The 26938-nt window shown below is 35.3% G+C and overlaps 1 protein-coding gene across 1 annotated transcript in view; it reads right to left on the bottom strand.

Moving 5' to 3' along the window:
* Positions 1-1120: 1120 nt before the first annotated feature.
* Positions 1121-26938, bottom strand: part of SEC24A (SEC24 homolog A, COPII coat complex component) — a 68570-nt gene continuing 42752 nt past the window's right edge. The window contains exons 12-23 of the mRNA XM_061151326.1: positions 25723-25778; positions 24421-24627; positions 23031-23151; positions 22565-22723; positions 19080-19253; positions 12118-12228; positions 10420-10595; positions 8920-9057; positions 6676-6780; positions 6147-6239; positions 4348-4451; positions 1121-4066 (exon numbers count right to left, since the gene is read on the bottom strand). Of these exons, the coding sequence (XP_061007309.1) occupies positions 3952-4066; positions 4348-4451; positions 6147-6239; positions 6676-6780; positions 8920-9057; positions 10420-10595; positions 12118-12228; positions 19080-19253; positions 22565-22723; positions 23031-23151; positions 24421-24627; positions 25723-25778 (1559 nt within the window). The 3' untranslated portion in view covers positions 1121-3951. The remainder of the gene's footprint in view (positions 4067-4347; positions 4452-6146; positions 6240-6675; positions 6781-8919; positions 9058-10419; positions 10596-12117; positions 12229-19079; positions 19254-22564; positions 22724-23030; positions 23152-24420; positions 24628-25722; positions 25779-26938) is intronic.

Here is a 26938-nt window from a genome sequence, read left to right as displayed (position 1 = left end):
CCCCATGGACTGTAGCCTGCCCAGGCGCCTCTGTCCATGGGATTCTCCAGGCAAGAATACTGAAGTGGGTTGCCATTTCCTTCTCCAGGGGATCTTCCCAACCCAGGGATTGAAGCCAGGTCTCCTGCATCGCACCTGGATTCTTTACCGTCTGAGTTCCTAGGAAAGCCACCCCCAGAATTTTATAGAACAGTTTTAATACATTACTGAACAAAACAGGCAGAAATTAATCAAAAATAGTTACAAAAATATAAAATTCAATAGATGAAATTAAACTTCAACTGGACGTAGTCACAAGCAGAATTAGTAAAAACATACATCAAAAAGGAATTCTGAAGGTAAAGAATAGAGGGAATGACTGAAGCAAAAACTTAAAAAAAAATAACTTTATATGTCAATTATACGTAGTTTTTAAAAATAAAATTTTAAAAAGTGAGAATTTTCTGGAATTGAAAGTAGACAAGGATCTCTGGATTAAAGCGTGCACTGAGAAACAAGCAGGATAAAAAATGAACTCAGAGTAGTGAAACCATTGCGCTTTCCAGGCAGCTCAGTGGTAAAGAATCCTCTTGCCAAGCAGGAGACACAGGTTTGATTCCTGGGTCGAAAAAATCCTGTGGAGCAGGAAATGGCAACCCACTCTAGTACTCTCACCTGGGAAATTGCATGGACAGAGGGCTACAGTCCATAGGATCAAAAAGAGCCAGACACTACTTACTTAGCATAGCAACTAAACACAACAAGTAAAACTATTACAACTACAGCACATTAAGGATAAAAGAAAAATCATAAGAGCTGACTATCTTTCAAATAACAATCAGACTTACAGTAGACATCATATCAGTAACAAAAGGGACACAAGACAATAGAGTAGTACCTTAAACATATTGAGAATTAAAAAATAAAAAATTTTAAACCCTTTCAATCTAGAATTTTAAACCTAGCTGTTCTTGAAGAGTGAGTATCTAGAATTCGGATTATGAAATCCCAGACTCTGACTGAGGTTTAAAGCATCTTCAACAGGATTTTTCCATTGACTTAATTTGGATGTACAACGTAGAACTCCTCAGTGACTGTCAAGTTATTCATGTCAATTTAAATACATAACCACAGTATGAAGTTCTTTCAATTAACTTTATTGAATAGCCAAATCGATAAGTTAGCACAGTTCAAACGATTATTTGCATGGGTTACAAATGACTTTTTTTTTTTTTACAGGAAAAAAACAGTGAGAATTACAAACTGTAAAAAGGAAGACATCTTGTCTCTAACATTTCAGAGAAGCAAGATATAACACAGCACATTGAAGATCAATACATATTTGAATTTGAAAACAAGAATTTAATGTTACAATATTATACACTACTTTACAAAATTAAAATTTCTACATAAGGATTATACTTGTAATAGTTAATAAAATCCTGAAATCACATTTGGTGGTCCCCTAGATAACAGCTGTTATGCATCTTTGATTAGAAGAAAAATCTTTTATCCTAATTATTGTAAAACAGTCTATTAGATTCAATACATTACATTAAATTAAAACAATGAAATATAGGCAAACTAAAATAAATGGTACAGCTTGAGTGAATATTAATGTGCCAGACTTACAGAAATGTTATTTTAAAAATCCTAGAAATTAGAAAAATAGAGTACTTTTTATGGTAGAACTGCCACTCAGATTTAAATACCAAGATTGCCCTTGTCAATTACTTTAGTAGTTGTAGATCTGTAGAAAATTCAAGGATCTTTCATAATTTACAACTACAATAAAAAAAATATGGCATAGTGTAAATATTAGTTGCTTTACATCAAAAAGTAATACAAGATGAGATAGCAGGTAGTGCCCTACTTAAAAAAAAAAAAAACTAAACTAAAAAACACATTCAATATTGCAAAAAATAATTGCTTAATATCAATATCTCCAAAAGATTCATTCATTCCCTCATTACTGGGAGAACAAATATTGTGAATTCTTACTAAAGTTATGTTTTTTATGACCTGGCTATTATAAAATTATTCTGGATTGCACATGTTATGCAATATCTAAAATAATTTTTTAAAGTAAATTTGTGAAATATACCAACAAAGCATGTGGTAATAACAAGAGTCATACCCACTTAGGGATGAAAGTGAGGCACAAGGAAGATTACTGTCCCTAGGAGCACAAACTTTCCCCTCTGGAAGATTCATTACTACTATTAAAAAAGGACCTACAATATCAACATTTAAAATTCACATTATGAACAGAATTTTAGTTATTTTAAGAAACATCAGTGCATAATAATGACTCTCAGTTTCTTTAGAAGAGGGGAAAATAGAAATGTATTCTAATTAGCTACAATTTGAAAATTGCTTTCTAATAAAGGAAGCAGCTTTCAAGAAAATTTCCAGTTCAATGTATCACTTCCATACTGAAAATAAACCTTAACACTGCTTAAGGGAGATAATATTTTTATAGAACACAATTATTCTGATCTGGCTGGCAAGCAGTAGTATATACTCTAGTGGGACCTATTCCTTCCCTACCCCAAAACAATTCAGTTAAAGTCAGCTCATATTGATGTAAACCTGAAAGTTACTATTTCATTGGTGATCATGTAAGATCAAGATTGTAAACACATTTTTCTAATCCATTAAAACAAAGAAACAAAAATCTTTTCATCAAGTACTACTCATGAACAACTTTTACTTCAAGAAGTTCATACAAGACAAGATGAATCTGTGAAAACTGGACCAAACTCTTTTTAAAGATATTCTATCACACCACCTTAAATATACAGATGTATAATTTACCTATTTGTAAACAAAAGTCACTTAATAGTTTTTACTATGATATTTCTCTGGCCAAATCAAAAAGCAGTCTCTTGAGCATGTTCAGAAATCAAGTTTCTTTTATAACCTCCATATATCAGACTTGTGTGATCTTAATAACCACTAAACCAAACAGCGGCATTCATGCTTTACTAAGTTTTAATGTTAAGAATAAATCTTATGAGCAACTTCCAATTTAATTATTAAACTCCTTAGAAAATGTTACTGATGAATTTGAGACATTTAAGAAATCTTTAATTTCTTTCATTCATACTCATTTCACCAATATAATGCCTTTATATTATACATCACAGAGCAGAAATGTACCAAATAAAACCCACTTAAAGGATCAAGATAACTAAGTTTCTCATCTCCCTATTATTGCCAGTCCCAGCATATTTATGAAGACAGCTCAGATTTTTTTCACTGCAGAGTAAGATAGTGTATCCAAGCAAGTCTTCAGTTTTCACTCTGAATCAGTGACTTTGTTCTTCAAGTATAGAGAATACTGACAAAGCTTGACTGTATCACTTCATATTCTTCTCAAGCTAGACTAGAGTTAATTTACTCTAGTTTTAGTTAACATGATGATCCTTTTTCTTCCTTTTAAAAAAAAAAGCAAAACTCTGGGGGATGGATACTAGTTTTCCAACATATTATTTACTTCAAAAATCTTTTTATTTTAAAAAGATCATTATCAATGGATTTGTAACTTCCCCGCAACATTTAATCTTGTGAGGTTTTAAATGTAGCAGCCAAAAATTCAGAAAAAAATGAGAAATATACATTTGGAACACAGAAGTCTTTATTTTACAAAATGTACTTTGCCTCTGCAATACTGTCTTATTTCAATCCATAACAACTCAAACATAATTGGCAGTAAAGAAAAAAGATAATTTGTGTGATCAATCATATGCAGATATATTTTGATTTGAAAAATACAGTATTTCAGAGTTGCATGTTTGATTCTCCGCTGTGTTCCTTTATTTGCTACAATTTGTTGAAATCACAGTGAGAACATATAATCATCACATTAGTCCACAAACCTAATAGGAAAGGAAGGTATTACACATTCTCAGGTGTTCTGTGTTATTGTGACTTTCCTTTGAAATTATTAAGTCGAGTATCTTCATTTGTTCATTTATTCACTTGCTGTTGTATATGCAAGAGGAATTCATAATATGATAATGCAGATTCTGTTCTGTCTTCTACCATGTTTTGAAGGAAGTTTGCTTTCATTGGACTCTCATCCCTTAGGAATAAAAGACAAATATTTATATATATTAGACGAAATGTAATAGTAAAATAAACAGTGGATTTGTCACAAAGCTTTGACCTCTATTTTGCTAATAAATGGATATAAAGCATAACTTAATACTACTAACTTGTACTATTTATTAAAAATAAAAATTTTTTTCTATACCCTTCTAAAGAGTTTGCAATAGGTTATACATACCTATGATTCAACTCAAAGGTTTCCTTGCAAAGCCAAGCAAACTGCTTTAGTGTCGACAAATGACAAATTCAACTTACCTTATTACATAAAGTATTGGGTAAAATGGTCTCTGCTCTCTAAGCCAAGAGATGAAAGCTATTGTTCTGGCAGATTCTGGTGTATCAAGTTCTGGAAGGTCTGTCTATTAAAAAAAAACCAGCAACATACAACTTACTCTAAATTATCAACTATAATACTTTTCAAACTTTATCTTGTATATGAATCACCTGAGGATCTTACTGAACTGCAACTGATTTAGGATGTCTAGGGAGGAGCCTAAGATTCTACATACCACGATTTTCTCCCTACCCCTAAAGGGTAGGCAGACTTTTTAAAGGAACAGATAATAAATATTTTAGGCTTGCAGGTCATTTGGTCTCTGTTGCAACTTCTCAACTCTGCCACTGTTCCACTGAAGCAGCCACAGACTATACTATAAGTAAATGCACATGGCTATGGTCCACTGAAACTTTATTTACAAAACCAGGTGGCAGGCCTCCTTAGGCATAGTTTGTCAGACACTGATCTAGAAGAATATGCTACCTATCTTCAGTTTATTATGACATCTAGAATTAACTGATCCATTCACACAGTTATTATAAATATAAGAATTTCTTATCTCCTCATTACCTAAAGCGCCTAGTCATTCAGATCAGCCATTAAGCTAGTGCTTATCCTAGATAGAACCCTATGTCTTTTAAATACATAAATGAGTTGAGTCTAATTTTAATTTACTCTTATTTATTAAAATGATAATTGATTAACAAAACATGCAAATAAGTTTGAATAACATTATACATATTTATTTTATTTTTGATTCCTTAAATAAGTGTTCAGATAATAGAATAGCTAAACAATTTCATGATCTTTTGTTCTCAGGTTTTCTGTTGTAATGGAGAATAAAAAAATTGTTTTTTTCTAACTAATCATTTTGATTAAAGATAATCTGTATAAATGATTATTTAAAGTAGATACAATAGCTATAGAAAAAGGCATATGTGTGTACAAGTCAATGGATTTTTTTCTAATTTTTAATTTTAAAACATTGTATGATATACTTGTGTTTTGCTGTGTTATATTATACTGTGTGTGGGTATGTGAAAAAAAAAATAAATAAATAAATACATAAATGTCCTAATGACTTCTATAAATGAAGTTAAACCCATAAATATGACCAAGATGCGGACATAAAATATATTCCAAAGTTGGTGACAAACTGATAGTTGAAACTGAAAAGTATGACATGAAATAAGACCCTGTTATAATTAATTCTAACTTTAAAATTCACAACTATCCAAACGTTACATAGTTTAACATGTGCTTTCGTATGTGTTGTTTCAAGTACTCCCCCATAAGCAACAGCACTCTTATTTTACAAATGAGGCTTTTAGAGAGTGGGTGACAGAGTCCAATAATCAATATATATCCAACTGATATTGGTCTCAAGTTGTTGGTTTGTGTGGCAGTTAGCTTAGTTCTTACTCTAAAGCAGCATGTTAAAAAGGGCTCTGCCAAAAAAAAAAAAAAAAAAAAAAAGGGCTCTGCCAAAGAACAATGAAATCACTTGCAAAAAACACAAAACACAGAAACAGAAGAGCCCTAACACTAATGCCAACTGCTGCCAAGAGCAGCAAACTTTCTTTGGCCATTAACTACGTTCATTACTTTCTCACTAAAATAGTATACACACATAAGAACAAGCAAGTCAAAAATGCAAAATAACCTAAAGAATGTCTCTAAAATACAGCTATGATTTCAAAATAGGATGTCCATGTTTTTGCCATCATTTGAAACGCCTTTTAAGCCTATCACAATCACTATAATTACACAGTCTTACCATGGTCTGTGGAATTAATGCATAGTTTTCAACTCCTAGAACCTGGCTGAGAAAATTCTGTCCACAATTTCTTCCAACCCAAAGCATTAGTACCTGGAGACAGGAAGAAAATTATTTTGAGATATAGCTTAACAGTGAGATACTGACTTAACCTTTAACCACTGACTGTGTTTCAAAAGATCAAAAAGGGTAAATCCATGGCTGATTCATGTCAATGTATGGCAAAAACCACTACAATATTGTAAAGTAATTACCCTCCAACTAATAAAAATAAATGGGAAAAAAAAATTTTTTTTTTTAAAAAAAAAAGATCAAAAAGGGAAGTTAGTTTACCAAGACTGTATAGCCTCCAACTAAAGTAAAACTACTATTTACCATAACAGGACATTGTATGCTCCGCATGCAAGGAGACTATGGAGGAGAAGGTGGCAAATACAAAACTATATAGATTAAATAACACATATCCGTTAAGAGAGAAACTAAGGTGAAAGAAGGTAGTAGTGTACAGAGAGAAGTCAAGACTACTCACAGAACCTGCATCCATGAGAAAGGCCCCATCCCTGCTGAGCTTCTCCACTGAAAGCTGAAGAAGAGGCGGCTGAGGTATAGTGCGATCACTGATGCTGATTGCTCCCTTAAAAATTCAGCAAAAGATTAAAGCTTTTAGATATAACTATTAGGGAGCCACAATTAAATAATAAAAAGAAATTTAATGAGTGTTACCTTTGAGACTTTGGAATTTATTTAGGTAAATTACAATTATTCATATTTAAACATAAAGACGAGGAGGAAATATGTATCATTTATCTAAACAAAGCCATCATGATCCCAGTCAAGCCAACTTACTTTCTGATCTTAATTTATTATTTTAAAAACTAATACAATAAATGTAATCAGTACTCATGTCTCCTGATTAGATAAATTACATTAATGAGATTCAAATAAAGTCTGGAATTTAGTTAATGATAACAGATGATTGTGTGGTTTAGATCATATACACATCCTGATGTAACAGTAAATCTAATGCAAATGAATTTTCATTAGTTCTCTTCAATTTAACACTTACTGAATAAGGCCAGAAATGGAAGTTTCTCATTTATCACTGACTATAATACTGCTATCTTAAAATATACACCTTTAATTATTTGTAACTATTCATTTTTGACCAAAATTTGATTTAAATACTAAAACTTGGTACTTAATGAATCTTATCTAAGGGAGAATGTAAATAAAATACTGACCTATCAAGGGGTACTACCAGTGAGAAGGCTTTAGCTCTACTAGGACCTTAAGACCTTAAGTACCTTAGGTACTTAATCACAGTACCTTAAGACCTCTGGCCTTAGGGCGTGTGGGGAAGAGACTATAGCCCAAATACAGCCAATCAGAAATTAATATGAACTAAGAAAAGAAAGCCTTGTCCTTCTCTGGTGTTAAAGATGGGATGCTATCAGTGGCTCTGTTTTCTAGTCTTATATAAAAGGCTGGTCTGAAAGAATGAGGCAATGCAAACAAGAGTCTATGAATTTGAGTTAGACCTGAGTTTAATTAGACCCTAGCCTTTCCTGTGGTTTGTGTTTGAGTGCCCCATCAGTTCCCTTTCTTTCCTAAGCTCACTTGCAAAAGAGAGTCCTGATAAATATACCATTGAAAATCTTAATAGTGCTTGTCTCTGAATGTACTATGAGTGATTTATTTTTCTCCTAGTGGTCTCCACATTACAGACGTCTAACATACTGCATTTGTATTTTTATGTTAATTTGCCACTTTTCAATTTGAGAAAAATATAGGTCCAGTTAGTTGAACTTATCAAACACAGGAATAATCTTAAGTCATTATTTTTGTAATACAAATTAATGTCATCAACAATTTTCATTTGCTAAAAAGTTATCTCCTTCATGTATGCAAGGTACCTTAAAATATTTAAACTCAAATGTTTTTAACCATAGTATTACTTCTAATATATATATCCTAACTTGATTACAATGTATTGTAGAAAGATTATGATTTAACATTTTCATGCTTGCAGCTTTAACTCTAGTAAATTTCCTATGAGGGAAAATAATGTTACAACTTAGACAAATATTTTCTTTTCAATTCAAGAATATTATTACACTAAACAGTGATTGGGCATTCAAGTGTAATTTCACACTGGATACTCCTTTCAGATCAACCTGTTTAAATAAATAAATCATAGGTTGCTCTTGGAGAAGGCAATGGCACCTCACTCCATTACTCTTGCCTGGAAAATCCCATGGATGGAGGAGCCTGGTAGGCTGCCTGCCGTCCATGGGGTCACGAAGAGTCAGACATGACGAGCAACTTCACTCTTACTTTTCACTGTCCTGCACTGGAGAAGGAAATGGCAACCCACTCCAGTGTTCTTGCCTGGAGAATCCTAGGGACAGGGGAGCCTTGTAGGCTGCTGTCTATGGGGCCGCAGAGAGTCAGACACGACTGAAGTGACTGAGCAGCAGCAGCAGGTTGCTCTAGTCAATTTGACAATGTCTTCATTTACTTAGATCTCTCTAAAGATTTGTCTTAAACAAACAGTAAAGTTTATTACTTTAATAACTAGGTACTATTTATTATATTAGATATATTAGATAATAACTAACTATCAGGAGCTTCCGAAAGCCAAAATTTCTTTATATAAGAATAAAATGAAAAGCTTTAAGAAAGAAATCACCTTTCTTCATTTCTTCAATGGATTCAATATAATTAGGCTTATAAACATTCAAGTAAAAGTGAATAAAAAAATGATCAATCTTACCTCATCTGAGAGATTGTCAACTCTATACAAATTGGGATGAGTTGTGAGCATAAGGTAAACCAAGGGCTGATTTTTCACTTGACACATAGCAAAAATGCGTTCATCTAGACGTGCATTTGTCCCAGTTTGAAATGATTTCTATAACAAAAAAATATACCCATCAGAAAAAAGGTATTTGACAAATACATATAAAATTTTGCAAATATCAGCTGTTAAAAGAATATATTCAAACAGAATTAACAAATTTACTGCTACTTGTTCTTACAAAAATATATCTTAATCAGTCACACACATCTATTAAATTGTGGCTATATCCTCACCTAAAAGTCTTGACAAATTAATTATCTGACCATGGCAAAATCATTCCCTCTCTCTGGCATCTGCTTCCTAATGGAATCTAAACATTCTATCTGTCATAAAGCAACAGTGATATAAAAATCTAAACAACTGGACAAGAAGGATAAAGTTACACTGCAGATGCCAAAAAAAAGGCATATGAAGTATGAAGAACCAAAGATATAAGTATTCTGTAAAAGCTGAGTGATGATGAATGGTGGTTAACTATCCTCATTTCTCCTACAGCTAGAGAAATTGAATAATGTATAATAACAAAGCTCACAAATCAACCAAGAAAATTAGTAATTTGAAGACAGCTACTTAGTAGAATAGAGTTAACAAGTAATTGTCAGTTTCAACTGGAATATTAGCTCCATGAAGACTAAATTCAGAGATAAGGTTTTGGGCATTTCTATTGATGGAAAGGAGTAGAAAGAGGCAGAGAGATAACAGCAATGAAACTTTGCTTTAAAACAAATGCACTGACTATAAGTAAGGAAGATTAGAAAAGGCTGTTAAAGAAAGAATACTATAGGAAATGAAAGACATTCCGTTTATTCATTCAAAAACTACTTACTGAGTGCCTATGGGCTTCCCTTGTGGCTCAGCTGGTAAAGAATCCGCCTGCAACGCAGGAGACCTGGACTCGATCCCTGGGTTGGGAAGACCCCCTGGGGAAGGGAAAGGCTACCCACTCCAGTATTCTGACCTAGAGAATTCCATGCACTATACAGTCCATGGGGTCGCAAAGAGTCGGACACAACTGAGCAACTTTCACTTTCTCTAGTTCTATCTGTCCTGGGGTTCTACACTTACTATTCAAAAGCATTAATTACCCTGAACTCTGTCATCTAATATTTCACACCAGAAAGCCTGCAAATTACTGGTGTTTTATTCCCTACGCATGACAACATTAAAGGTCACCTATCCTCGGGCTAAAATAATAGGAAGTGCACCATGTGCATGCCTCTTCTTCCAAGCTTTGTTTCTCCTTACATACATCCTCCAGATCCTTTAGGTAGTTAATTTTTTGTATTTTTTCCTTTAGGTAGTTAATTTTTTGTATTTTTTTCCAGAGTTTATCTATGAGAAAGAGGTTCACAGGACAAAACTTTTGGCTACTGACACTTTCACTGTGTTAGTTTCTGGTTTTGATTCTTTTACCTGTTTAAGGAGAGCCAGCACAAACAGTGGGAAAAGCCGAAGAGAGAAAGGAACCATGAGTCCAGGCTGCTGGTTACTTAGGGCTGAAGAACGATAAGCTGAAAGGGAGTCTATGACGGCGTTCACTAGGGCATCTCGAGCATCACTCAGACTGGCAGTCACAGACCTGTCAACAGCTAACAGAAGTTGAAGTAGGGACAAAAGAGAAAAAAGACAGAAGTTTAGTCACCCCACTGTTAAGGATAGAAAAACTTTTTTTAATTATACAAATTTTCTCTCAAGTTATTACATACACAAGGAACCAAACACAGCAGTTAAAAGCACATACTTTGGAGAATCAAACCAACCTGTGTTGAAATATTGTCTTGCTCTTTCCTAGCAGTATGAAAATCTGGCAAGTAATTTAACCTTTATGACCCACAGTATCCTTATCTGTAAAATGTATACACTGGAAATACAAATGGAAAATATATACCCCAAAATTTTTTCCAATACCAAAAACACTGTAGTTGCTTTGAAAACTTCTCAAACTATAGCTAAACTCTATTCATGTGGTATCAAAAATACACTCAATGAAGTGACATTATTAACTGCTATGACCAAATGTATATATAAGCAAAAAAGAATGAAGACTACTATTATCTAAACTCAAGGATTTTGACAAAATGTGAGGGGTAAAAAGTACATATTGGGATCAACCAAATTTAGTAACAGAACTAATACTTGAAGATTTTTTAAAATTCACAAATACTCCCTGACATATAGTTGCTATTGTTAATAATAAAGATATTGTTACAAAAATGTACTAGTTCAACAAAATATAAAGGCAATGGATCCTCAAATTTCTTAGGTTACAATTTTTAACTTTTAACACACACACATGAGACTAAAGTGAAGTTAATTATTTATCATGTTACATTAAAGAACATTTTTTTCCCAATAGGAAATTCAAGAAAATAGGTAATTATTCCTATTACAGGCATTTGAGTTTGAAGCAAATTGATGATTGAATTTGAAGCAAAAGGACTCACTGGCAGCCATCCCTGAAGGAGAAAGGGAGCAAGAACCAAGATGACATTAAGCTCTATGTTTTTGAAAAAGGGATCCAAAAAGAAAACAAAACTAAACAAAATTCAAGAAGGCAACTCTGACATGGAAGACATTAAGTAAAACATGGCACTGAAGTCCACAGCAGGTAGACTGTGAGACAGAACACAGTTTGCATGTATGTGTCTGTATGTGTGTGTGCGCTCAGCTGCTCAAACAGTTTTGTGGTAGCCTAAGGCCAGTGAGGGAAGAAGAAGACAGCAAGCAGTAACTGTTAATTAATGGGCATGAGGCTCATTCAGGGGTGATGGAAATGTTCTAAAACTAGACTCAGGTGATGGCCATACAAATCTGTATACATACTCATGGATGTATATATGGAGTTATATACTCAAATGGGTTAAGTGATAATTATATCACTTATATCTAAACAAACTGAAACTAATTTCAATAAAGCTGTAAAATTAAAAAAAGAAAAAAAAAATCAGGTTATCTGCAGCAGACACATTTATTCAAATAGTTACTTGGCAGGCATACACTGAATCTAAAATACTGAAATTGTAAAGCAAATTATTCAAAGGAAAACACAAGTATATAGATTTTTCAAATGCTACTACTTGTAATATGTTTACAATAGGTAATAATTCTTACCCATATTGGCCAATAACCCTGAAATTGCTTGAACATCAGCTCCAAGAAAGACTTCATTTAAAGTTGAAACTACCGGCAAACACAGAGTATGAACACGAATTCTTCTTTCACCTTTGGAGAAAACATACAAATAATAGTGAGGAACAACAATATTAAAAAAAAAAGGTGTGTATTAAAGTTACTCAGGGGACTTCCCTGGTGGTCCAGAGGGTAAGACTCCATGCTCCCAATGCAGGAGTCCCGGGTTCAATCCTTGGTCAGGGAACTAGATCCCATATGCTGGAACTAAAGAGCTTGTATGCCACAACTGAGATCAAAGATCCCACGTGCCACAACTATGATCTGGTGCAGCCAAATAAATAAATATTGAAAATAAATAAATAAATAAAGTTACTCAGAAAAATCACTTCAATTTGGAACCAAACAGGATTATGTGTAGTAAGTAGGAATAGTATCAAAACAAACTCTAAAGCATTATTTTTTCTACTACAAACTTTTTTTTCAAGGTACCAATGAAAAGACAATAGAGATCATATCCAAATGATGGTAACATGCTAGCTTCTTTAAGATTTCTTTTCTGAATTTTTTGATTATTTTATCCTTTTTGTAAAAGCTATTTTGGTAAAATATAGTTTAAGAAAACACTACTCCAAGATATGTTCTACATTCTGTTTTGATATTCAAACTCCAGAGAAATTTTATACTGTTCTTTTTAATCACAGGAAAAAAAATTAAAAGAAATCCACTAATTTAATTTGACTCAGCTTGTGAAATTAAAAATAAAGCTTTCATTTAAAAAAAAAAAAGTCACAATACTTCCTCTTTGCTAATTACCCACACAGCAAAAACCAGTAAATAGAAGAAACAAAAGTGAAAACCATCTGAGAACCATATAATATCAAATATCAAGTCAAGCTCTTAAAAATTTCTAAAGAGCAAGACCCTGAACACCAAAGAAGAACAAGGAAAAAAACTGGAATGGATACCCACACTACAACCTGTAGGGACACATGATGACTAACAAAACCTTATCTAGGAGGAGCTCATACAAATTACTTTTAAAGAGAAGTAACATCTATGTAAAAGGGTGATATTATTTACAGCTTCTATTCTAGATAAAAACATTGGTAACTAAAAGAAATAAGATACAATGTTTAGCCTATCATAACAACAACTATTATATACTTCAGTTCAGTTCAGTTACTCAGTTGTGTCTGACTCTTTGCTACTTCATGAATCACAGCACACCAGGCCTCCCTGTCCATCACCAACTCCCGGAGTTTACCCAAACTCATGTCCATTGAGTTGATGATAGATACAGATAAACTCACAAAATCAAAAGGTGATATTAAAAGGGCACTGAATGGGACTGTAAATTGGTAAAATATTTCCAATGGCAGTAGCAAGATTTTTCTAAACATCTCTATATTTTTATTTCCAATTTGAGAAATCCATCTTAGTGAAATTTTTAGATGACAAAGATTTGTGGACATGGATAGAAATTATAATCACATTTTATTTAGGTTATTCTTAGAAAACATTAGGAATAACCTAAACTAATAATTAATACAGTAAGTATATAAAAAGATGTCCAACATTATTTATTAAGGAAACATGAAATAAAACTAAAAGTGATACATTATACTTTATTAAAAGGGCATAACAAACAAAAAACCTCAAACCAAAAATAACAAGCAAAAACTAAACAGATAACAGTAAATGCTGGTCAGAATGCAGAGCAGGTGGAACTCTCATACACTGCTTAGAGCACAAAATGGTACAGCTGCTTAGAAACAGTTTGGCAAGTTCCTAAAAAGTTAGACATAAGCTCACCATACAACCCAGACACCAATCAAAAACACTGAAAAGTATTTAACCAAGTGAAATTATAACTTAGGCTCATACAAAACTCCATATGCAAATATTTATAAGGGTTATATCTGAAATTGCCAAAAACTGGAAACAACTCAAATGTACCTAAGCTAGGAAATAAACAACCTGAGTACAATGGAATACCATTTAGGAATAAAAAGAAACAAACTACTAGGAGATGAAACAAAATGGATGAATTTCAAATCCACTGTGTTAATTGAAAGAGCCAGATATAAAAGGTTTACCTACTGTATGATTCTATTCATAAAACATTTTTGCAAAGGCAAAAGTAAAGGGTCAGAAAACAGATCAATAGTTGTTAGGATCTGGGGATGGGAGACAGCTGACTATAAAAACCCAAGGACATTTTGGGGTTAATGGAACAGATTGTGATACTTAAATTGTCAAAACTTGTGGAACTGTAACTTCCCTGGTGGCTCAGATGGTAAAGAATATGCCTGCAACATAGGAGAAAATGTAAAAGTTGCTCAGTCATGTCCAACTCTTTGCAAACCCATGGACTGTAGCCTGCCAGGCTTCTGTCCATGGAATTCACCAGGCAAGAATACTGGAGTGGGTTGCGATGCCCTTCTCCAGGGGATCCTCCAGACCCAGGGATCGAACCCAGGTCTCTTGTATAGAGGGCAGATTCTGTACCGTTTGAACTACCCAGTAAGCTGGGTTCAACCCCTTGGTTGGCAAGATTCCCTGGAGAAGGGAATGGTAACCCACTCCAGTATTCTTGCCTGGAGAACCCATGGACAGAGGAGTCTGACAGGCTGTAGTCTACCGGATCACAAAGTGAGTATATCTGTTTCTATGCATGTAATAGCTGTCGTTGTCAATATGATAGGCTTAAACATCTTAATTGTTAGTTATAAATGTTTTTATCTAGAATAGAAGCACTAAATAATGTTACCCTTTTAGACAAGTATTCAGTTCAGTCATTCAGTCGTGTCCAACTCTTTGTGACCCCATGAACCACAGCATGCCAGGCCTCCCTGTCCATCACCAACTCCCGGAGTTCACCCAAACTCATGTCCACTGAGTCAGTGATGCCATCCAACCATCTCATCCTCTGTCGTTCCCTTCTCCTCCTGCCCCCAATCCCTCCCAGCATTAGGGTCTTTTCCAGTGAGTCAGCTCTTCGCATCAGGTGGTCAAAGTACTGGAGTTTCACCTTCAACATCAGTCCTTCCAATAACACCCAGGACTGATCTCCTTTAGGATGGTCTGGTTGGATCTCCTTGCAGTCCAACGGACTTTCAAGTGTCTTCTGCAACACCACAGTTCAAAAGCATCAATTCTTCGGCACTCAGCTTTCTTTATAGTCCAACTCTCACATTCATACATGACTACTGGAAGAACCATAGCCTTGACTGGACAGACCTTTGTTGACAAAGTAATGTCTCTGCTTTTTAATATGCTGTCTAGGTTGGTCAAAACTTTCCTTCCAAGGAGCAAGCGTCTTAATTTCATGGCTGCAGTCACCATATGCAGTGATTTTGGAGCCCAAAAAATAAAGTCAGCCACTGTTTCCACTGTTTCCCCATCTATTTGCCATGAAGTGATGGGACTGGATGCCATGATCTAAATTTTCTGAATGTTGAGCTTTAAGCCAACTTTTTCACTCTCCTCTTTCATTTTCATCAAGAGGCTCTTCAGTTTTTCTTCACTTTCTGTCATCAGGGTAGTGTCATCTGCATATCTGACATTATTGATATTTCTCCTAGCAATCTTGATTCCAGCTTGTGCTTCATCCAGCCCAGCCTTTCTCATGACGTACTCTGCATATAAGTTAAATAAGCAGGGTGACAATATACAGCCTTGACGTACTCCTTTTCCTATTTGGAACCAGTCTGTTGTTCCATGTCCAGTTCTAACTGTATTCTTCCTGACCTGCATACAGGTTTCTCAAGAGGCAGGTCAGGTGGTCTGGTATTCCCATCTCTTTCAGAATTTTCCACAGTTTATTGAGATCCACACAGTCAAAGGCTTTGGCATAGTCAATAAAGCAGAAAGAGATGTTTTTCTGGAACTCTCTTGCTTTTTCGATGATCCAGTGGATGTTGGCAATCTGATCTCTGGTTCCTCTGCCTTTACTAAAACCAGCATGAACACCTGGACGTTCACGGTTCACGTATTGTTGAAGCCTGGATTGGAGAATTTTGAGCATTACTTTACTAGCGTGTGAGATGCAAGCAACTGTGCGGTAGTTTGAGCATTCTTTGGCATTGCTTTTCTTAGGGATTGGAATGAAAACTGACCTTTTCCAGTCCTATGGACACTGCTGAGTTTTCCAAATTTGCTGACATAATGAGTGCAGCACTATCACAGCATCATCTTTTAGGATCTGAAATAGCTCAACTGGAATTCCATCACCTCCACTAGCTTTGTTCGTAGTGATGCTTCCTAAGGCCCACTTGACTTCACATTCCAGGAAGTCTGGCTCTAGGTGAGTGATCACACCATTGTGATTATCTGATTCGTGAAGATCTTTTTTGTGCAGTTCTTCTGTGTATTCTTGCCACCTCTTCTTAATATCTTCTGCTTCTGTTAGGTCCCTACCATTTCTGTCCTTTATTGAGCCCATCTTTGCATGAAATGTTCCCTTGGTATCTCTAATTTTCTTGAAGAGATCTCTAGTCTTTCCCATTCTACTGTTATCCTCTATTTCTTTGCACTGATCGCTGAGGAAGGCTTTCTTATCTCTCCTTGCTATTCTTTGGAACTCTGTATTCAGATGGGTATATCTTTCCTTTTCTCCTTTGCTTTTCGCTTCTTCTTTTCACAGCTATTTGTAAGGCCTCCTCAGACAGCTATTTTGCTTTTGTGCATTTCTTTTTCTTGGGGATGGTCTTGATCCCTGTCTCCTGTACAACGTCACAAACTTTCTGTCCATAGTTCACCAGGCACTCTGTCTATCAGATCTAGTCCCTGAAACCTATTTCTCACTTCCACTGTACAATCATAAGGGATTTGATTTAGGTCATACCTGAATGATCTAGTGGTTTTCCCCACTTCCTTCAATTTAAGTCTGAATCTGGCAATAAGGAGTTCATGATCTGAGCCCCAGTCAGCTCTCGGTCTTATTTTTGCCGACTGTATATCAAAAAGATAGGACACTGAAAGATGAACTCCCCAGGTCGGTAGGTGCCCAATATGCTACTGGAGATCAGTGGAGAAGTAATTCCAGAAAGAATGAAGGGATGGAGCCAAAGCAAAAACAACACCTAGTTATCAATGTGACTGGTAACAGAAGCAAGGTCCGATGCTGTGAAGAGTAATACTGCATAGGAACCTGGAATGTTAGGTCCATGAATCAAGGCAAATTGGAAGTGCTCAAACAGGAGATGGCAAGAGTGAACATCAACATTCTAGGGATCAGTGAACTAAGACGGACTGGAGTGGGTAAATGTAACTCAGATGACCATTATATCTACTACTGTGGGCAGGAATCCCTTAGAAGAAATGGAGTAGCCATCATAGTCAACGGAAGAGTCCAAAATGCAGTACTTAGATGCAATCTGAAAAATGATAGAATGATCTCTGTTCGTTTCCAAGGCAAACCATTCAATATCATAGTAATCCAAGTCTATGCCCTGACCAGTAACGCTGAAGAAGCTGAAGTTGAATGGTTCTATGAAGACCTACAAGACCTTTTAGAACTAACACCCAAAAAAGATGTCCTTTTCATTACAGGGGACTGGAATGCAAAAGTAGGAAATCAAGAGAGACCTGGAGTAACAGGCAAACTTGGCCTTGGAGTACAGAATGAAGCAGGGCAAAGGCTAATAGAGTTTTGCCAAGAGAATGCACTGGTCATAGGCAGGTATTTTAAAATAAATACATAAAATAAATTCAAAATAAATAAAATAAAAATAAATAAATAAATAAAAGTAATTTGTGGAACTATACATTAAAATGGTAGATTTTACCTAGTTCAATTATATACTAGGGTTTTTTTTTTTAATAGGTTAAGAAAAATCAATGAGAAAAAGGACTGGGAATTATTCTATCAAATAAAAAATAATATCTAGATTCAGAAATCTATCTTACTTTTACATTTATGGTATGCAATGTTATTATAATCATAGTACAAAAAGTGAACTTCTCTAATACTAATAGTTTTCAGTAAAATATCTATTATACACTTTTTATAGATTTTGGCAGGGTTGTAAAAATCAGTAGACACAGCACAATAACACTTTTCAAAACTTTTTTTAAGGAGACAAAACAGAATTACGGTGAGAGCTGTGAATCTTTAAAATAATAAAAATAAATTTGGGGGCACTCTCCTGTTCCCCTTCTGATGTCTATGTCAGAAGCTTTCTCTGTCCTTTTTGCATTGTAATAAAACTTCTGCACAAAAAATAAATAAATAAATTAAATAAATTTAACCAGCCTTCACATCATCTTTTGGACAAAATATATTATAAATTAATTAGTACTAAACAAATTATACCCTTAAAAACTGTTTATCTTGCATTTGAACTCCTTCAAAATTCAACTCAAATGTCAACCTCTGTGAGACCTTTCCTGGAAACCCTATCTTAAAAGACCATCACCCCTCAGCACCTTTTAAACCCTTTACCAGATTTCTGTTTCTCATTAACGTCACTATATAAACATATTATTATTTTACTGATGCATCCTTTTTATTGTTTGTCTCCCCTATTAGAATAAGGGCTATGAGAAAAAGGGTTTTAATTCAGTTTGATTGTTGTGTTACCATAACATATTTCAGACACTAAGTAGACTCTTAATAAGTATCTGTTAAATACAATGCTTAAAAAATTAAACACCAAATATCTTAGCTTTATCAAGAATAACAGAAAGCCTCTTAAGATTAAGATCACTTTTTTGGCTTAACAGAAATGGTAATTTTTTCCAAAGAAGATGGATTTTATCACAAGCCATAGACATGGCTTTTATCACAAGGATTTTATTACAAGCCAATTCAAAAATCTTACCTTTGCTCCATCATTGTGCTTCTAGTTAACAATACTGTATTTTAGACAAAATTTTGTTAAGAGGATAGATCTCATGTTATGTGTTTTTGCTATAATGAAACAAACAGAAAAGCTTACCTTTGCTGGATGTATACAAGAGTGCTGACTGAAAGGAAACCAACTGAGTGTCAGTAAGACTCTCTTCCACTGACATCTGTACTGCATAGCCGGCATCTGGGTTTACATTGGGCAAAGACAGTAAGTCTGTTGACCGAACAAAGAAGTTCCCATGGAAAGTATGAATGGAAAGACCTAGAAAAGAAAAAGGCATCAAAATGATTTACTTACACCTACATATAAAGTTTAGATGTGATATTGTAGTTTATAAAAAGATAAATACTCAGTCTTCACCCATTCCAGGCACACAGCTTCTAAAACCCTTAGAATTCCGTAAGTGTTGAGGGTTATAAAGTTGTCTTTTACTATGTTAACTAGGTGACTTCTGGAAAGGAACTAGGATGGAAAGAAACTAATGATGGGGGCGGGCTACCAGAGTATTCAACCATTTGATCACAGAGGGTTAGAGTATTCAACCATTTGATTACAGAGGGTTAGAACTTTCAGTCTGACATTCCCCCCACCCCCACCCCACTCAGTACCTACAGGGAGGGGAGAAGTGCTTGAGAGTGACTTAATCAGTCTTGACTATGTAATAAAGCCCCATAAAACCCAAAAGGACAGGGTCCTTACGAGAGCTTTGGGATTGTGAATACATGGAAACTTGGGGAGAATGAAGCTCTCAGAGAGAGGAAGCAAGCTCCAGAAACTCCAGGACTCCACACCCTTTTCCTTTCCTCATATCTTGCTCTATGCATCTTGTCTCTTTTTTTGTTGTTGAATTATATCCTTTTAAAATAAACTGGTAATCTTTACTCAGCTATTAAAAAGAATGCATTTGAATCAGTTCTAATGAGGTGGATGAAACTGGAGCCTATTATACAAAGTGAAAAACCAATACAGTGCTGTAAAGCAAAATGAATAATTTAAATTTTAAAAATAAATAATACAAACACAGAAAACTCAAAAAATAAAATAAAATACACAAAGTGAAGTAAGTCAGAAAGAAAAACACCAACACAGTATAGTAATGCATATATATGGAATTTAGAAAGATGGTAACAATGACCCTATATGCGAGACAGCAAAAGAGACACAGATGTAAAGAACAGTCTTTGGGACTCTTCGGGAGAAGGTGAGGGTGGGATGATTTGAGAGAAAAGCATTGAAACATGTATATTTTAATATGTGAAATAGATTGCCAGTCCAGGTTCGATGCATGAGACAGGGTGCTCAGGGCTGGTGCACTGGGACAACCCTGAGGGATGGGATGGGGAGGGATGTGGGAGGGGGGTTCAGAATGAGGAACACATGTACACCCGTGGCTGATTCATGTCAATGTATGGCAAAAACCACTACTATATTGTAAATATTTTAAAAATTAAATAAAATAAACTGATAATCTAGTAAGTACAATGTTTCTTCTGAGTTCTATAAGTCACTCTAGCCAATAATCTCAACCAAAGGAGGGATTTACTGGAACCTCCAATCTATAGCCAGAAGCAGAGGTAACAAATTAGACTCACAACTGGTTTCTGAAATGTGGTGGTGTGGTGTGTGGGGAGGCAGTCTTGTGAGACTGAACCCTTAATCTGTGGGATCTGATGATCTCTCTAGGTAAGCAATGTCAGAACTGAGTTAATTGCTTGGTAGTATGGGGAAAACCCACACCCTGACACTGGAAACAATCATATTAAATAATACACAGTAGTTAGTAAGAATGAGGATGGGATAAAAGATAACTTCTTAAATGAATTCAACACCACAGTTCAAAAGCATCAATTCTTCAGCACTCAGCTTTCTTTATAGTCCAACTCTCACATCCATACATGACTATGGGAAAAACCATAGCCCTGACTAGACGGACCTTTGTTGACAAAGTAATGTCTCTGCTTTTTAATATGCTGTCTAGGTTGGTCATAACTTTCCTTCCAAGGAGTAAGCGTCTTTTAATTTCATGGCTGCAATCACCATATGCAGTGATTTTGGAGCCCCCCAAAATAAAGTCAGCCACTGTTTCCTCATCTATTTCCCATGAAGTGATGGGACCGGATACCATGATCTTAGTTTTCTGAATGTTGAGCTTTAAGCCAATTTTTTCACTCTCCTCTTTCACTTTCATCAAGAGCCTCTTTAGTTCTTCTTCCCTCCAATTTATCTACCTATTAAATGAAAGCCCTATCAAATACCAGCTGGCTTGTTTGCAGAAACTGACAAGATGAAACTAAGAATCATATGAAAATGCAAGGAACCCAGAATATCACAATAATTCTGGTAAAGAAGAAAATTCTGGTAAAGAGAGGCCTCATACTTCCTAATTTCAAACTCACTACAAAGTCACAATAGTCAAGAAAGTTTGGTACTTGCATAAGACAGACATATAGATTAAAAGAATAAAATTCAGAATCCAGAAACAAACCCTCACATTTATGATCAACTAATTTTCAACAAAGGGACATAGAGGACAAGACAATTCAATAGGGAGAGAACAGTATTTTTTAATAAATGGTGCTGGGACAACTATATCCACATGCAAAAGTATGAAGTCAAACACCTACCTCATCAAAAACAAAAATTAACTAAAAATAAACCAAGGACTTAAATATAAAAATTATAACTATAAAAATCTTAGAAGACAACATATGAATAAATGTTCATGACTTTGAATTAAGCAGTCAGTGGTTGCTGTGAAAGTGAAAGTCGCTCAATCGTGACTGACTCTTTTGTGACCCCATGGACTACACAGTCCATGGAATTCTCCAGGCCAGAATACTGGGGTGGGTAGCCATTCCCTTCTCCAGGGGATCTTCCCAACCCAGGGATCGAAACCAATCTCCTGACTGCAGGTGGATTCTTTACCAGCTGAGCCACCAGGGAAGGCCAAGAATATTGGAGTTAAGGGTAGCCTATCCCTTCCAGGCAGATCTTTCCAGATTCCTAGGAATCGAACCAGGGTCTCCTGCATGGCAGGTGGATTCTTTACGAACTGAGCTACCTATGATACCAAAAGTACAAATAAAAAATTAAAAAAGATGATAAACGGGACATCACCAAAATTAAAAATAATTGTGCCTCAAAGGGTACCATTAAGAAAATGAAAAAGGATAGACTTCCCTGGTAGTCCCGTGATTAAGAATTCACTTGCAAATGCAGGGGATACCAATTCAACTCCTGGGCTGGGAAGACCCCACATGCCATGGAGCAGCTAAGCCCGTGAGCCATAACTACTGAGCCTGCAAGTACGCACGCCGCGTACTACTGAAGCCTGCAAGCTGCAACTATTGAAGCCCTTGGCACCTACAGCCTGTACTCGGCAACAAGAGAAGCCACCGCATTGAGAAGCTCACGCACTGCAACACGGAGTAACCCCTGCTTGCCACAATCAAAGAAAGCCCAAGTGCAGCAATAAAGACCCAGAACAGCCAAAAATAAATAAAGATGATTTAAAACAAAACTCCATTTATGCCTTCATAAATGTTAAAAAAAAAAAAAAAAAGTGCCCCCACCTTTGGTACACCGAATCCTCATGACTGCCTCAAAGCCAATCTTCCGAGTGAGGTATCTCTGTAGTTCCTTCTGCAATTTCTGTACTTGGACTGGGTTGTGTTGATGGTGGTAAGAGGGATAATAATAGACACTACCTGCTGAATACCGAGAAATACAACCTGAAAGAGAACATATACTCCTTTTAAATTCTACCATCACCTACTATTACTAACACAAAGTAACTACAACCATTTGAATTGACCTTTCTTTACCTTCCAAGACATTGTCAAAAAAGAATTCATTCCTTTAAATAGTAATAAAGACATTTCTCTATTATAAATGTTCAGAGAAGAAGACTACAAGGTTAATTATAAACTAAACTGACTTACCAAGGGAATAAGAATTCCTTCACTTTGTCATCTATATCATCATAAAAATACCATTTTGACTTTCACCTGAGAAAAATAATCACTAGGAAGAACTTACCCAGAGAAGCCAAATCAGAATACTGTCCACTGAGAAGGAATAAGTCAACAGCTACCTGCTGACCAGAACAGTCCAAGGCTAATTTCTTATAGAAGTCAGTTGATGGTGTCAAGTGAATTTCCTATTAATAATTACAAAGAGAAAAAGTTTTAAATCATTAAATTGTCATAAAATTTATATACCAGTTCATATATACCAATGAGATGACACTAGAGATGCAGGTTCGAGCCCTGCATCAGGAAGATCCCCTGGAGGAGGAAATGGCAACCCACTCCAGTACTCTTGCTGGGAAAATCCCTTGGACAAAAGAGCCTGGTGTGCTACTGTCCATGCAGTTGCAAAGAGTTGGACACAACTGAGTGACTGAGCACACACACACACAAAACCATATATACTGAGGGTTAACAATTATCTTTGAACCTTTATGTTTTGTAATATTTTCTCTTTTTTTCAGTAAGAAACATGTCCTGCTTAAGAATTTTCTATTTTGCTTTACTTTTAAAAAGGAATATACCTATTATACTTATTTTGATACTCTTTTAAATGCTTAATGCTGCAACTTCTAAACAATTCATATGTAATACTTTTCATCTATCATAAGAGATAAGTACGATTGATACTTTCACTTTATAAATATAAGGAAACAGAGTTACTTAATTACTTAAGTAATTAAGTAACTATTCAAGCTCACACATTTAAAAAGCAGTGAAACTTAGGCAGACTTATTCCAAAGCTGACACCTTTAATCATTATAGTATATGGCCACATTCTCATTATCTTTTGAGAAATATGTATCTTAAAATAAGTTTATACACACAAGGTGCTCAAAAACAATTCAGGACAATCAATATAACCAACCATGACTAATTTTACTCATCATTCAGGTTCTACCTTGTCCCTAGCAAGCATATTCTCTTAGTTTCCCTGACTTTCTCATCAAAGGCAGGTGGCATTGCTGCTGCTACTTAGTTGCTAAATTGTGTCCAACTCTCTGTGACCCCATGGACCATAGCCCACAGGGCTCCTCTATCCATAGGATTTCCCAGACAAGAATACTGGAGTGGGCTGCCATTCCTTCTCTAGGGGATCTCCCTGACCCACACTGAATCCACATCTCCTGCACTGGCAGGCAGATTGTTTTACTGCTGAGCCACCTGGGAAGCTACACGCAAATTTGCTAGTGGTCTGCTAAAGATCTAACATAAGGTAAGAGTGAATCAAATAGAAAATAATGAAATAGAAATGACTACATAAAAGAGAAATGATTATTCATTTCCTTATATTCCCTGTTTTTCATAACTTAAAAAATAAATTTAAAATAATCTCTCTAGTCAAAGGGACAAGACACCAGCATAAATCTTATCTATCATACACTTGATGACTTTCTAACCTTAGCAGATGATCTTTGGTTGGGTTCCTCTCGAGGTTTCAGGGCTCCCACTCCAAGAGTAGGGAGTTGTGTTTGAAAAACAGACATGCGACCACCAGTTGGGGACATCAACTTAAAGGCAGCCTGAAGAGCTGGACCCAAGGCACTCTGAGTCTCCAAGGTCTTGGTGAACATTTGCGGCAAAGTTTTCAGTAAATCTTGGACGAGCTTGTGAAATAAAGCAAGAAAACTCAAGAGTGTTACAATAAAAAAAAATTTTTTTCACAATAAGTCAGTAAGTAATACAATAGACAGGACATTGAGTCATGATGATGGTCAGAGAATCTACAGACAGTACAGTAAACAATGAAGTTGGTCAAATGACAAGAAAGCCATTTTAAGTCAACATTATAAATTGGCAAGCAAGACAAATCAAAATTGGGGCCTTACAGTTCTTGCACATGCAGTAGTCCAGCAAGACTATAAGTCCAAAATATATCCAAAAGAACCATCACAGTTTAGAGATTTGACATATTTAAATGCCATGAAATATGGCTTTCTCAATCACCTCTATACACTTTATTCTTTTCAGTTCCAAAGTGTATTTAACTCTTCCCTATTGCAAAATCTAAGGTAGCCAGTAAATTTGCCAACTAGTGATATTACTACAAAAGTAAAAACAAAACAAAAAACAACTACCTCTTCAGGTTAGGTTGTACAAATAAAGAGAGTTAATGGGAAAAAATACTTTGCGATATGGCAAAGTCACCATTGCCAACAGCTGAGACCATAGACTTGCTAGTTAAAATGTTACCCCTATGGCATATATGCATGTACAGGGTAGACAACATCCCCCCTTCAGACACATTCTGTTCACCTCTCACTGTATTATGTCATGGCAATTTCCAGGCAGGTAATAAGAGTTTCTTCTGAACTGACCTCAATGACACTCTGTGAATCAGAAAAGCAAAGGGCACTGAAAGCAGCCTAAAGTGCTTCTACGTAGTGACCAGAAGCTTATCTCAGCAACCCTCCCAATTTCCCAAATGGCTGGCAAGGCAAGTTTCCTGCATCTTATCCTGCTTTATGGAACAGACTTATCTTCTACCCTATTACAAACTGATACAATAAACTTCAAAGCAATCAGTTTAAGGGCAAACTCAAAAGCTGTTCATCTGATGAATTTTAACTAACTGCAAATATAAAATGCTACACATCCTAGAAATGTCACAGAAAGAAGCAAAATTCTACATAAAGTTCATTTTAAAAATACATTCCTTCAACATTTCAATCAAACGTGTCAGATAGGAAAGTGCCCCTTACCTCTTTACTTTCATTTAAATTTACTAATAAGTTCTCCGGCATAGGTATAAAAACATCTGAAAAGATAAATAAATATTTCTTTTAAACAAAACAACTGTCACAGATGTTCTAGATATATAACACTGATATAATTAACCAGCCCCACACTTAGAGAAAAGCTCTACTTTCACAGCAACGTCTACCTATGTTCAAAGAGTTACCAAAACAGCACTGATTTAGGTTTCTATTGTAACTTATCTGTTATGTAAAAGGTAAATAGTCTCTCAGAAAATAGAGATCCACAAGCACTCTGTAACGTTTGTACAAGTACTCTGCTTCTTAGATTAAAGACAATTTAGAATCCTGCCTTAGAATTCCTGCTTAGCCCCAAAAGCAGTCAAAGAAACACTCCTGGCATTAAAAAAAAAAAAAATCTTGACTAAGAAGACACACAAAAATTCTGTCTTGAAATAGAAGTAACACAGCCTGCTAACAACTGTGTCATTCATAAAGTGGATACTTTCTCACAAAGAAGGCTACTGTCCTACTTAGGGCTATAAAATCAAGTAAATCGCAAGGTATGCTAAACGGACACATTAGAGTAGTTTTTCAGTATTCAAATTTCTTCCTTCTTATGTAGTAAATACTGTTTTCTGAAAGGAAGCAAACTGGAAGGAAAATGTGGGTGGTGATGGAGTACTTTGAGGGGGTCTCACCTTTTACATTTTTGTACTGTTTTTCATTACAAAATTACAAAAATAAGGCTCACCATAATTCTTATAAAAATAATACCAACAGATAATTTGAAACATTAAATATTTAACTATCATATAAAAAAATCTACTGTTTAGATTTCGTCCCTCTTATCTTTAAGATTTTAATAAAAGTTTTAAAATATAATCCACACACCATGAAATGTACTTGTGCAGAAGGCACACTTCAGTGATCTTTTTACTGTACGCACAGAGTTGTACAACTGTCACCACTATCCAATTCTAGATCCTTTTCATCCTTGCAAAGGGGAACCCCACACTGATTAGCAGTCACTCCTCACTTCCCTACCAACTCCCACAGCTCTAGGCAGCCTCTAGTCTTCTGGTCTCTGAACTGGCCTATTCTGGACATTTTATAATAAGGGAGCCACACTATGAGGTCCTCTGTGACTGGCTTCTTCCTCTTAGCCTAACATTTTCAAGATTCATCCATGTTGTTTTTTTTACTGCTGAGTAATATTTCA

This window comes from Dama dama, chromosome 9 (genome assembly GCF_033118175.1).
Source record: "Dama dama isolate Ldn47 chromosome 9, ASM3311817v1, whole genome shotgun sequence".
Lineage (NCBI taxonomy): Eukaryota > Metazoa > Chordata > Mammalia > Artiodactyla > Cervidae > Dama > Dama dama.
The sequence above is the reverse complement of the archived record's forward strand: the minus strand, read 5'-3'. Positions and strand labels throughout refer to the sequence as shown.